This window comes from Rhinopithecus roxellana, chromosome 14 (genome assembly GCF_007565055.1).
Source record: "Rhinopithecus roxellana isolate Shanxi Qingling chromosome 14, ASM756505v1, whole genome shotgun sequence".
NCBI classification, from domain to species: Eukaryota; Metazoa; Chordata; class Mammalia; order Primates; family Cercopithecidae; genus Rhinopithecus; species Rhinopithecus roxellana.
Window position 1 is genome coordinate 37,333,712 of NC_044562.1, and position 14,330 is coordinate 37,348,041.

The window sequence follows — 14,330 nt, forward strand, 5'->3', positions numbered from 1 at the left end:
ACTTGGTGCAGAGATGAGTTCAATTCCTGGATATCCTTGTTAACTTTCTGTCTCGTTGATCTGTCTAATGTTGACAGTGGAGTGTTGAAGTCTCCCATTATTATTGTATGGGAGTCTAAGTCTCTTTGTAAGTCTCTAAGGACTTGCTTTATGAATCTGGGTGCTCCTGTATTGGGTGCATATATATTTAGGAGAGTTAGCTCTTCCTGTTGAATTGATCCCTTTACCATTATGTAATGGCCTTCTTTGTCTCTTTTGATCTTTGATGGTTTAAAGTCTGTTTTATCAGAGACTAGGATTGCAACCCCTGCTTTTTTTTGTTCTCCATTTGCTTGGTAGATCTTCCTCCATCCCTTCATTTTGAGCCTATGTATGTCTCTGCATGTGAGATGGGTCTCCTGAATACAGCAGACTGATGGGTCTTGACTCTTTATCCAGTTTGCCAGTCTGTGTCTTTTTTTTTTTTTTTTTTTTTTTTGAGGCGGAGTCTCGCTCTGTCGCCCGGACTGGAGTGCGGTGGCCAGATCTCAGCTCACTGCAAGCTCCGCCTCCCGGGTTTACGCCATTCTCCTGCCTCAGCCTCCCGAGTAGCTGGGACTACAGGCGCCCGCCACCTCGCCCAGCTAGTTTTTGTATTTTTAGTAGAGACGGGGTTTCACTGTGTTAGCCAGGATGGTCTCGATCTCCTGACCTCGTGATTCGCCCGTCTCGGCCTCCCAAAGTGCTGGGATTACAGGCTTGAGCCACCGCGCCCGGCCAAGTCTGTGTCTTTTAATTGGAGCATTTAGTCCATTTACATTTAAGGTTAATATTGTTATGTGTGAACTTGATCCTGCCATTATGATATTAACTGGTTATTTTGCTCGTTAGTTGATGCAGTTTCTTCCTAGCCTCGGTGGTCTTTACATTTTGGCATGTTTTTGCAATGGCTGGTACCGGTTGTTCCTTTCCATGTTTAGGGCTTCCTTCAGGGTCTCTTATAAGGCAGGCCTGGTGGTGACAAAATCTCTAAGCATTTGCTTATCTGTAAAGGATTTTATTTCTCCTTCACTTATGAAACTTAGTTTGGCTGGATATGAAATTCTGGGTTGAAAATTCTTTTCTTTAAGAACGTTGAATATTGGCCCCCACTCTCTTCTGGCTTGTAGAGTTTCTGCCGAGAGATCTGCTGTTAGTCTGATGGGCTTCCCTTTGTGGGTAACCCGACCTTTCTCTCTGGCTGCCCTTAAGATTCTTTCCTTCATTTCAACTTTGGTGAATCTGGCAATTATGTGCCTTGGAGTTGCTCTTCTGGAGGAGTATCTTTTTGGCGTTCTCTGTATTTCCTGAATTTGAATGTTGGCCTGCCCTACTAGGTTGGGGAAGTTCTCCTGGATGATATCCTGAAGAGTGTTTTCCAACTTGGTTCCATTTTCCCCCTCACTTTCAGGCACCCCAATCAGACATAGATTTGGTCTTTTTACATAATCCCATACTTCTTGCAGGCTTTGTTCATTTCTTTTTCTTCTTTTTTCTTTTGGTTTCTCTTCTCGCTTCATTTCATTCATTTGATCCTCAATCGCTGATACTCTTTCTTCCAGTTGATCGAGTCAGTTACTGAAGCTTGTGCATTTGTCACGTATTTCTCGTGTCATGGTTTTCATCTCTGTCATTTCGTTTATGACCTTCTCTGCATTAATTAGTCTAGCTGCCAATTCTTCCACTCTTTTTTCAAGATTTTTAGTTTCTTTGGGCTGGGTACGTAATTCCTCCTTTAGCTCTGAGAAGTTTGATGGACTGAAGCCTTCTTCTCTCATCTCGTCAAAGTCATTCTCTGACCAGCTTCGATCCATTGCTGGTGATGGGCTGCGCTCCTTTGCAGGGGGAGATGCGCTCTCATTTTTTGAATTTCCAGCTTTTCTGCCCTGCTTTTTCCCCATCTTTGTGGTTTTAGCTGTCTCTGGTCTTTGATGATGGTGACGTACGGATGGGGTTTTGGTATAGGTGTCCTTCCTGTTTGATAGTTTTCCTTCTGACAGTCAGGACCCTCAGCTATAGGTCTGTTGGAGATTGCCTGAGGTCCACTCCAGACCCTGTTTGCCTGGGTATCAGCAGCAGAGGATGCAGAAGATAGAATATTGCTGAACAGCGAGTGTACCTGTCTGATTCTTACTTTGGAAGCTTCCTCTCAGGGGTGTACTCCACCCTGTGAGGTGTGGGGTGTCAGACTGCCCCTAGTGGGGGATGTCTTCCAGTTAGGCTACTCAGGGGTCAGGGACCCACTTGAGCAGGCAGTCTGTCCGTTCTCAGATCTCAACCTCCGTGTTGGGAGATCCACTGCTCTCTTCAAAGCTGTCAGACAGTGTCGTTCGCGTCTGCTCAGGCCTCTCCTGCTTCCCCTGTTGTTTTTTTAGCTGAGCTCTGCCCCCAGAGGTGGAGTCTATAGAGACAGGCAGGTTTCCTTGAGCTGCTGTGAGCTCCACCCAGTTCGAGCTTCCCAGTGGCTTTGTTTACCTACTTAAGCCTCAGCAATGGCGGGCGTCCCTCCCCCAGCCTCGCTGCTGCCTCGCGGTTAGATCGCCACAGACTGCTGTGTTAACAATGAGGGAGGCTCCGTGGGCGTGGGACCCTCCTGGCCACGTGAGGGATATATTCTTCTGGTGTGCCCGTTTGCTTAAAGCGCGGTATTGGGGTGGGAGTTACCCGATTTTCCAGGTGTTGTGTGTCTCAGTTCCCCTGGCTAGGAAAAGGGATTCCCTTCCCCCTTGCGCTTTCCAGGTGAGGCGATGCCTCGCCCTGCTTCAGCTCTCGCTGGACAGGTTGCAGCAGCTGACCAGCACCGATTGTCCGGCACTCCCTAGTGAGATGACCCCAGTACCTCAGTTGAAAATGCAGAAATCTCCGGTCTTCTGTGTCGCTAGCGCTGGGAGTTGGAGACTGGAGCTGTTCCTATTCGGCCATCTTGCTCCGCCCCCCCAATCAATGTTTTTAAAGCACCTATTATGTATTAGGCATTATGCTAGGCAAGGGAATATAAAGTGAATACTGTTATTGCATTAGAAGAGAATGAGGGCAGATGCATAAACAGGTCAATTTCTAATCAATGTGGTAATTATTCTGATATGTGTGTGCAGAGTGTACTGTGGGATACCTACACTAGGAAAGATCCTCTTGGCATTGCAGGCTATGAGAGGTTAAGAACCTGCCCAGGTCACACAGTAAATGGAGGTTGAAACCAGATCTATCTGAATTCAAGTTTGTGATGTTACACACACAACACACAGTCTTATATGTATCTCCAAAAATCAATGAGGGGTAAGACCAGAAGGTACCCTTTATAAAGAATTTCAAGTTTTAACTCTCAAAGAACAAAAATACACTGCCAGCATTGAATGACAATAGATTTAATGATACTGCTAAATTCAAAAACAAATCCTGAAATCCCTAGCTTATTCCTCAAACTCATATAGCCAACTGAAGCATTTCCAGGCAGGCATGGCCAGAGACACTTCTGGGTGGAGACAGAACTGCAAGCTAGAATTGCGTTATCTATGAGTCATCACTGGGAACCTGTAATCAAGACGTGGTAGACAGGCAAAACTCAATACTGACCAAATCACTGGCAAGATCTGTCAAAGTCATTAACAGAGTAAGGCTAGGCCTGCTCACTGGCAATGGATTCAGGAAAGAATCAGTCAGATTGAGAATGTGGTCTTCCAAAGGAACCCAGCTGAGTCTTGCCAACCAGCAACGGACATGGCTGAATCTTTAATTCTGTGGAGAGAGTGGGTTGGTCTGAAATAGTATCAGGGATTACACAGCTAACGGATCTTGTCATTCCAATAGGCACTTATATATAATTTTTTTTTTCCTCTGAGACAGTTCAGATACTAAGAATTCAATAAATGTTAGCTATCTGCCACATGTTCTGTGTGTATTAATTTACTTAACCTCAAACATCCACACAGTTATAGCATTATTATCCTCATTTTGAGAGATTAAGAAACAGGCTCAAAGAGGTTAAGGATCATACCCGAGGTCACAGCCAAAACTGAAAAGCAGGAAATCTGGCTTGAAAACCATGACCATATAAGAAGATTTAGACTTAGTCTGTATAATTTTTCATAGTTGAAGTAATGAGCAGCTTACAACAGTTTGAAAGACTTTAGCTCAGATTAAAACAGACTCACACTGAGGTCTTCCAGGAATTTTCAAAGATTATTTGCATGCTTAAAAGCAGTAAGTAATACTTTTTCATGTATTCAAAAGCACACAGGAAAATTATTAGCTACTTAACAGAATGACCATATCTTTAAATCCCCTTTACTTGGAGATTTTTTGTTTTGTTTTTCGAGACGGAGTCTCGCTCTGTCGCCCAGGCTGGAGTGCAGTGGTGTGATCTCGGCTCACTGCAAGCTCCGCCTCCCAAGTAGCTGGGACTACAGGCGCCCGCCACCATGCCCGGTTAATTTTTTGTATTTTTAGTAGAGACAGGGTTTCACCGTGTTAGCTTAGCCAGGATGGTCTCGATCTCCTTTCCTCGTGATCCGCCTGCCTCGGCCTCCCAAAGTGCTGGGATTACAGATGTGAGCCACCATGCCCAGCCTGGAGAAGATGTTTTAAGAACTGTACTATTTATTTGTAATGCACTGACCTTGTCAAATAGCCTTCAGAAATCAGACTTATTACTGATTGCCTAATGGAGGAAACTGTCTGATCAGACAAAAATACAAGTTTCTTTCTCATAATTTGTGGAAGAGGAACTATTTTAAAACATCAGATATATTTGTACTTTTCAGTAACACAGATTGTTTGTGAAGGCAAATATTTTAATAAATCCCTTAAACTCTTGGTTTCTCAAATTCACTATTGTTTGAATACTGTAAGAATCTCTGCTTTATTTATTCTGAATTATTCAAGATTTATAATAATTATGAAAACACAAAGAAAACCCATCTCCTGACCTCTGGTTGTTATTTCTGAACTCAGTAGTCATTAATTGCTATTTAGACTGACCTTTTTATACCCACCCCATGGTAATCAGAAGTGACTTGCTGAAGTTCTAGGGATGCCATTTGATCTGCCAGGTGTTTATTCTCTTCTTCAAGAGTCTGCAGGTTATGAGTTAATGTATTTATGTCTACCTTTAAAGAAACAAAAGTAAATAAGAAACTATTTATGCCAGATCCAAAAAGTATTACCTTATTTTTAAAATGACAATTATAACTGTAAAATGGACAATATCTTCCATATGTTTCCTTGCCTCTAAATGTGGAGATATGACCAGTCTGACAGCTCTATGGTTTTTAATTTTTTTTAGATGGAGTCTTACTCTGTCACCCAGGCTGGAGTGCAGTGTTGTGATCTCAGCTCACTGCAACCTCTGCCTCCCGGGTTCACGTGATTCTCCTGCTTCACCCTCCTTGAGAAGTGACAATGTGCTAGCAGCCCTCACTTGCTCTAGGGCGCCTCCTCGCCTCCTCAGCCTCAGCGTCCTCTCTGGCCCCACTTGAGGAGCCCTTCAGCCGGCGGCTGCACTGTGGGAGCCCCTCTCTGGGCTGGCGAGGGAGAGTCTGCTTGTGGGGAGGTGTGGAAGGAGTGGCGTGGGCAGGAACCAGGGCTGCCCACAGACCTTGTGGGCCAGCACGAGTTCTGGGTGGGCAGGAGCTCAGCAGGACCCACACTTGGAGCAGTCAGCTGGCGCTGCCCGCCCTGGTCAGTGAGGGGCTTAGCACCCCGGTCAGCAGCTGCAAAGGGGTACGCCAGGTTCCCCAGCACTGCTGGCCCCCCGTGTCACATTGGAATTCTCGCTGGGTCTCAGCTGCTGCCTCCCCACGGGGCAGGACTCGGGACCTACAGCCCACCATGCCCAGGCCCAAGCCCCACCCCCCTGCTCAGACCCAGCCTCCCCAACACCCCCTGCTCTGCAGCACCCAGTCCCATCGACCACCCAAGGGCTGAGGGGTGCAGGCTCATGGCACGGGACTGGTAGGCAGCTCCGCCCACGGCCCTGGCACAGGAACCACTAGGCAAAGCCAGCTGGGCTCCTGAGTCAGGTGGGGACTTGGAGAACTTTTATGTCTAGCTGGAGGATTGTAAATGCACCAATCAGCACTTTGTGTCCAGCTCAAGGATTATAAATGCAGCAATCAGTACTCTGTGTCTAGCTCAAGGTTTGTAAACACACCAATCAGAGTTCTGCGTCTAGCTAATCTAGTGGGGACTTGGAGAACTTTTGTGTCTAGCTAAAGGATTGTAAACGTACCATCAGCAATCTGTGTCTAGCTAAAGGTTTGTAAATGCATTAATCAGCATTCTGTGTTTAGCTAATCTAGTGGGGACTTGGAGAACTTTTGTGGCTAGCTAAAGGATTGTAAATGCACCAATCAGCACTCTGTGTCTAGCTCAAGGTTTGTAAACGCACCAATCAGCACCCTGTCAAAACGGACCAATCAGCTCTCTGTAAAATGGGCCAATCGACTGGAAGATGCAAAAATCTTCCAGTCAGGAGCAGTGGCTCACGCCTGTAATCCCAGCACTTTGGGAGGCTGAAGTGGGCGGATCACCTGAGGTTGAGATTTTAAGACCAGCCTGACCAACATGGAGAAACCTCATCGCTACTAAAAGTACAAAATTAGCCGGGAGTGGTGGCATATGGGCGATTGGCCCATAGGATGTGGGTGGGGTCAGATAAGGGAATAAAAGCAGGCTGCCCCAGTCAGCAGTGGCAACCCACTCGAGTCCCCTTCCACGGTGTGGAAGCTTTGTTCTTTCACTCTTTGCAATAAATTTTGCTGCTGCTCACTCTTTGGGTCTGCACTGCCTTTATGAGCTGTAACGCTCACCGCGAAGGTCTGCAGTTTCACTCCTGAAGCCAGTGAGACCATGAACCCACCAGGAGGGACGAACAACTCCTGACAGGAGGAACGAATAACTCCAGACATGCCGCCTTTAAGAGCTATAACACTTACTGTGAAGGTCTGCAGCTTCACTCCTGAAGCCAGCAAGACCACGAACCCACCAGAAGGAAGAAACTCAGGACACATCTGAACATCTGAAGGAACAAATTCTGGACACACCATCTTTAAGAACTGTAACACTCACTGCGAGGGTCCATCGCTTCATTCTTGAAGTTAGTGAGACTAAGAATCCACCAATTGCAGACACATCCTGAGTAGCTAGGATTACAGGCACGCACCACCATGCCTGGATAATTTTTGTATTTTTAGCCAAAACGGGATTTCGTCATGTTGGTCAGGCTGGTCTCAAACTCCTGACCTTGTGATGCGCCCGCCTCAGCCCCCCAAAGTGCTGGAATTACAGACGTGAGCCACAGCCTCCAGCCACTCTATGATGTTTTTAAGAACCCTTTTCTCTGTGTGGTTTGTGGGTCTAATAATTTTTTTAAAAAGAACCCTTTTTCTCTCTCATCATTTTTTGAGTTTTTCTAGTTGCCCTCAGCAAAAGGGTTATTGTAAATTACATAGTTCCCCTTTACTCTAAGTTAAAGTCCTTCTGGTATTTACTTAAAGCCAATTCAAGTTTATGAATATAGATGCAAAAATCTTCCAGTCAGGAGCAGTGGCTCACGCCTGTAATCCCAGCACTTTGGGAGGCTGAAGTGGGCGGATCACCTGAGGTTGAGTTTAAGACCAGCCTGACCAACATGGAGAAACCTCATTGCTACTAAAAGTACAAAATTAGCCGGGAGTGGTGGCATATGCCTGTAATCCCAGCTACTTGTGAGGCTGAGGCAGGAGAATCACTTGAACTCGGGAGGCAGAGGTTGCAGTGAGCCGAGATCACGCCACTGCACTCCAGCCTGGGTAACAAGAGTGAAACTTCATCTCAAAAAAAAAAAAAAAAAAAATCTTCCACAAAATATTAGCAAAATGAACCCAGCAACATATAAAAAGATAACAAATTAGGACTAAGTGAAGCTTATCTCGGTAATGCAAAGCTTGTTGAACATTCAAAATCAATCAGTATAATATGCCGTTTCAACAGACTATAGAAGAAAACCCATATAACCATCTTAATGCAGTAAAAGAATTTCATAAAATTCAACATCAATTCATTATAAAAACTCAGCAAACTAGAAATGAAAGGGAACTTCTAGTTGATTTAAAAAAGTATCTATAAAAATCCTACAGCTAATATCAATATTAATAGTGAAAAACTTTCCCCCTAAAACTGGGAAAAGGCAAAGGTATCCACTTTCACCACTCCTATTCCACATCATTCAGGAGGCCACAGCTGGTGCAGTAAGGCAAGATGTTACAATAAGTGAGTGTGTCAAGGCTGAAGGAGATAAGGGCAAATCGTATTTCTACATATTAACAATGCACAATTGGAAATTCACATTTCATTAAAATGCCATTTAAAACAGTACTAATGCTGTGAAATTCTTTAAGTGCAAATCTAACAAAATATGTCTAAGATATGATGTGCTGAAAATTACAAAATACTGAGAGAAAAAAACAAAATAAAACAGAGAGATATATAATGTTCATGTACCGACATGTGTTCCATAACAATGTTTCAATCAATGATGGACCACATATACAACAATGGTTGGAGCAACAAGCTACACCATATAACCTAGGCATATCACAGGCTCAAAATAAAGGGATGGAGGAGAATCTACCAAGCAAATGGAAAACAGAAAAAAGCAGGGGTTGCAATCCTAGTTTCTGAAAAAACAGACTTTAAACCAATAAAGACAAAAAAAGACAAAAAAGGGCATTACATAATGGTAGAGAGTTCAACAAGAAGAACTATCTTAAATATATATGCACCCAACACAGGAGCACCCAGATTCACAAAGCAAGTTCTTAAAGACCTTCAAAGAGACTTAGACTCCCATACAACAATAGTGGGAGATTTTAGCATTCCACTGACAATATTAGGTCATAGGGACACAAAATTAACAAAGATATTCAGGATCTGAACTGAGCACTAGATCAAATGGATCTGACAGATATTTACAGATCTCCCCACCCCAAAACAACAAACATACATTCTTCTCATTGCCACATGGCACTTACTCTAAAATTGATCACATAATTCGAAGCAAAACACTCCTCAGCAAATGTAAAAGAACTGAAATTATAACAGTCTCTCAGACCACAACACAATCAAATTAGAATTCAAGACTAAGAAATTCATTCAAAACCACACAACTACATGGTAATTGAACAACCTGCTCCTGAATGACTCCCAGGTAAATAATGAAATTAAGGCAAAATTCAATAAGTTATTTGAAACTAATGAGAAAAAAGAGATAACATATCTGAATCTCTGGGATACAGCTAAGGCACTGTGAAGAGGAAAACGTATAGCACTAAATGCCCACATCAAAAAATTAGATCTCAAGTTAACAACTTAACCTCACAACTAAAGGAACTAGAGAACAAAGAGCAAACAAATCTCAAAGCTGGCAGAAGACAAGAAATAATCAAAATCAGAGGTGAACTGAAGAACATAGAGACACAAAAACCATTCAAGAGATCAACAAATCCAGGAGCTGTTTTTGTTTAGTTTTGTTTTGTTTTTGAGATGGAGTCTTGCTCTGTCGCCCAGGCTGGAGTACAGAGGCGCGATCTCAGCTCACTGCAACCTCCGCCTCCCAGATCCAAGCAATTCTTCTGTCTCAGCCTCCCGAGTAGCTGGGACGACAGGCCTGTGCCAGCACGCCTGGCTAATTTTTGTATTTTTAGTAGACACGAGGTGTCACCATATTGGCCAGGCTGGTCTCAAACTCCTGACCTCATGATTCGCCCATCTTGGCCTCCCAAAGTGCTGGGATTACAGGCGTGAGCCACCGTGCCCAGCCCAGGAGCTGTTTTTTCAAGAAAATAAAATATATAGACTTCTAGCTAGACTAATAAGAAAAGAGAGAAGTTTCAAATAAACACTATCAGAAATGATAAGGGAGATATTACCACTGACCCCACAGAAATACAGACAACTATCAGAGAATATTAAAAATACCTCTATGCACATAAACTAGAAAATATAGAGGAAAAAGATAAATTTCTAGATATATAAACCCTCCCAAGACTTAACCAGGAAGAATACATTGAATCCCTCAACAGACTAATAATGAGTTCAGAAATGGAGGCAGTAATAAATAGCCTACCAACCAAAAAAAAGCCCAGGATCAGACTGATTCACAGCTGAATTCTATCATAGGTACAAAGAAGAGTGGGTATCATTTCTACTGAAATGATTCCGAAAAAAACTGAAAAGGAGGGACTACTCTCTAACTTATTCTATGAGGCCAGCAGCATCCTGATACCAAAACCTGGCAGAGATACAACAAAAAAAGAAAACTTCAGACCAATATCCTCGATGAACATTGATGCAAAAATCCTCAATGAAATACTGGCAAACTGAATCCAGCAGCATATCAAAAAGCTTATCTGCCATGATCAAGTAGGCTACATCCCTGGGATGCAAGGTTAGTTCAACATATGCAATTCAATAAATGTGATTCATCACATAAACAGAACTAAAGAGAAAAACCACATGATAATCTCAACAGATGCAGAAAAGGCCTTCGATAAAATTCAACATCCCTTCACGTTAAAAACTCTCAATAAACTAGGTACTGAAGGAACATACCACAAAATAATAAGAGCCATCTATGACAAACTCACAGCCAACATCATACTGAATTGGCAAAAGGTGGAACCATTCCCCTTGAAAACCGGTACAAGACAAGCATGCCCTCTCACACTACTCCTATTCAACACAGAACCCGGAAGTTCTAGCCAAGGCAATCAGGAAACAGAAAGAAATAAAGGGCATTAAAAAAGAAAAAGAGGAAGTCAAACTATCCCTGTTTGCAGATGACATGATCCCATATCTCAAAAACCCTACCGCCTCAGCCCCAAAGCTTCTTAAGCTGATAAGCAACTTCAGCACTCTCAGGATACAAAATCAATGTGCAAAAATCATTAGCATTCCTATACACCAACAAGTTAAGCTGAGAGCCAAATCATGAATGAACTCCCATTCACAGTTGCCGCAAAAAGAATAAAATACCTAGGAATATAGCTAACTAGGTAGGTGAAAGGTCTCTAGAAGAAGAACTACAAAACACTGCTCAAAGAAAGGAGAGATGACACTAACAAATGGAAAAACATTCCATGCTCATGGATAGGAAGAATCATGTCATTAAATTGGCCATACTGCCCAAAGCAATTTACAGATTCAATGCTATTCCCATTAAACTACCATTGACATTCTTCACAGAACCAGAAAAAACTACTTTAAAATTTATATGGAACCAAAAAAGTGCCTGAATAGCTAAGAAAATCCTAAGCAAAAAGAACAAAGCTGGAGGTACCATGCTACTCAACTTCAAATTATACTACAGGGCTACAGTAACCAAAACAGCATGATATTGGTACAAGAACAGACACAGACCAATGAAACAGAATAGAGAACCCAGAAATAAGACCACACACCTTCAGCTATGTGACCTTTGACAAACCTGACAAAAACAAGCAATAGAGAAAGGATTCCCTGTTCAATAAATGGGACTGGGATAACTGGCTAGCTATATGCAGAAGATGGAAACTGGATCCCTTCCCTATACCACACACAAAAATTAACTCAAAATAGATTGACAACTTAAATATAAAACCCAAAACTATAAAAACCCTGGAAGACAACCTAGGTAATACTATTCAGAACAAAGGCACGAGCAAAGATTTCATGACAAAGATGTCAAAAGCAATCGCAACAAAAGCAAAAATTGACAAAATGGGATCTAATTAAACCAAAGAGCTTCTGCATAGCAAAAGAAACTATCAACAGAGTAAACAGACAGTCTATAGAATGGAAGACTATTCATCTGACAAAAGTCTAATATCCAGCATCTATAAGGAACTTAAATTTACAGGAAAAACACAAACAACCTCATTAAACAGTGGGCAAAAGGCATAAACAGACACTTCTTAAAAGAAGACATAAATGTGGCCAACAATCATATGAAGAAAGCTCAACATCACTGAACATTAGAGAAATGTAAATCAAAACCACAATGAGATACCATCTCACACCAGTCTGAATGATTAAGAAGTCAAAAAATCAAAAAATAACAGATGCTGGTGACATTGTGGAGAAAAAGGAACACTTGCACACTGTTGGTGTGAGCGTAAATTAGTTCAACCATTGTGGAAAACAGTGTGGCGATTCCTCAAAGTCCTAAAGACAGAAATACCATTTGACCCAGCAATCCTGTTACTGGGTATATACCCAAAGAAGTATAAATCATTCTATTATAAAGATACATGCACGTGTGTATGTTCACTGCAGCACTATTCACAATAGCAAATACATGGAATCAACCTAAATGCTCATCAATGATAGACCAGATAAAGCAAACGTGGTACATAACACCATGGAATACTATGCAGCCATAAAAAAGAATGAGATTATGTCCTCGTGATCATGGATAGAGCTGGAGGCCATTATCCTTAGCAAATTAACACTGGAACAGAAAACCAAATGTTGCATGTTCTCTTATAAGTGGGAGCTAAATGATGAGAATATATGGACACAAAGAGGAGAACAACACACACTGGAGTGTGTCAGAGGGTGGAGGGCGGGTGGAGGGAGAGGATCAGGAAAAATAATAATACCTGGGTGATGAAATACTCTGCACAACAAACCCCCATAACACACATTTACCTATGTAACAAACCTGCACATGTACACTGAACTTAAAAATTAAAAAAAAAAACCTAGGTGTGCAGTAGGCAATACCATCGAGGTTTGTGTAAGTACTCTCTATTGCACAACAACAAAACTGCCCAGAGATGCATTTCTGAGAATGTATCTCCATCATTAAGTGACAACCTAACTGTACTAGAAGATTCAATATTGCTGAGATGTTAACTCTAATTTCAGTTGAAATCCCCACAAAACATTTTTGTAGAAATCATTAAGGTCATTCTACAACATACATGAAAAAGCAAATGAACTAAAATAGCTAAAACACTTTTGGAAAACAACACTGTTGGAGGACTCTACCTAATTTCACGATTTATTATAAAGCTACAATAATCATGGTCTGTGGAAAGGCTCCTGTGTTGTTGAACTTGCCCAGTTGTGGGTGCAGCTATGTACCAGGCAGCCCAAGACCGACATAAAGTAAATTCCCAGGAGAAGTCTTCCCTAGGTTTTGAATTTGCAGTAACAGGTGTGAGCATTCCAGCAGCAGTTTGGTGATCAGAAATGAAAGCTAGAGGAGAGTTGTCAACTGTGGGAATGAGTGTAAAAGACATGCCCCAAAACATACACAAGTAAACTGTTGAAAGCAAGAAACACAAAATCTTGAAAGTACCAAGAGAGGAGTGGTTCCTGATGTACAAGATGATCTCAACAAGATTAACAGCTGATTTCTCATCAGAAAGTTGAGGCCAGAAGGCAATGGGATGACATACTCAAAACGCTGAAAGAAAAACACTCAACCATGAATTCTAAATTCAGCAAACCTATCCTTCAAAAACAACAAAGAAATTAAGACATTCCCAGATAAATAAAAATTGAAATAATTCATAGAAGAGTTTTTCTTCTGGTTTAAATACACTCTTGAGAATGTAGTTCTTCAGACTTCACCTAAAATGTAGAGTAATTTCTCCAGGTCCCCATTTTTGGTGGGGTTTGGATTGTGAAGCTAGAAAGCATATGCTGTAAGAAATACTAAAGGAAGTTTTTTAGGCTAAAATAAAAGGGTAGTAGACAATATCTGGAATCCACATAAGAATTAAAAGGTAATAGTAAAGGTAGCAATATAGGTATATATAAAAGGTACTATATATTTTTGTTTGTAATTCTTTCTGTTACCTATAAACTAAAATATAGAATAAAAGAAATAAGGGAGTTAAAATGGTGAACTAGAAATATATATTTAACATAAAAGATGAGAAATAGAGGAGCAAAAAGCAAAAAACAAAAAATGCAAAATGGCAGATATAAATCCTACCTTAACAGTAATTATATTAAATATAAATGGATCAAACCACTCCATTTATATGGATAGGCAAAATGAGTTTTTAAAAAACCAAAATGAGTTTTTAAAAAACCAACTATATGCTCTTTATAAAATATACACTTTAGATCCAAAGGTACAAATGGGGTTGAAAACAAAAGTGTGGAAAATATATACCATATAAATTAAACAGTAATCTAAAAAGAGCTAAATGACTGTCCTAATATTAAACAAAATAGACATTAAGAAAAAACGGGTGAGATAAAAGACATTGAAAAAGTGTTTACCTGTCAAGAAGATGTATCATTTATAAATATATATGCACCTAACAGAGGCCACAAATATA

General features: G+C 41.5%; 1 protein-coding gene and 1 non-coding gene across 2 annotated transcripts in view; one reads left to right on the forward strand and one right to left on the reverse strand.

The window, feature by feature from the left end:
* The window catches only part of CCDC150 (coiled-coil domain containing 150), a 100,841-nt gene that overhangs the window by 39,097 nt on the left and 47,414 nt on the right, over positions 1-14,330 (reverse strand). The window contains exon 14 of the mRNA XM_010381609.2: positions 5,010-5,123. Coding sequence (XP_010379911.1) covers positions 5,010-5,123 — 114 coding nt within the window. The remainder of the gene's footprint in view (positions 1-5,009; positions 5,124-14,330) is intronic.
* On the forward strand, positions 13,059-13,242 carry LOC115893369. Its single transcript, XR_004053381.1, has one exon.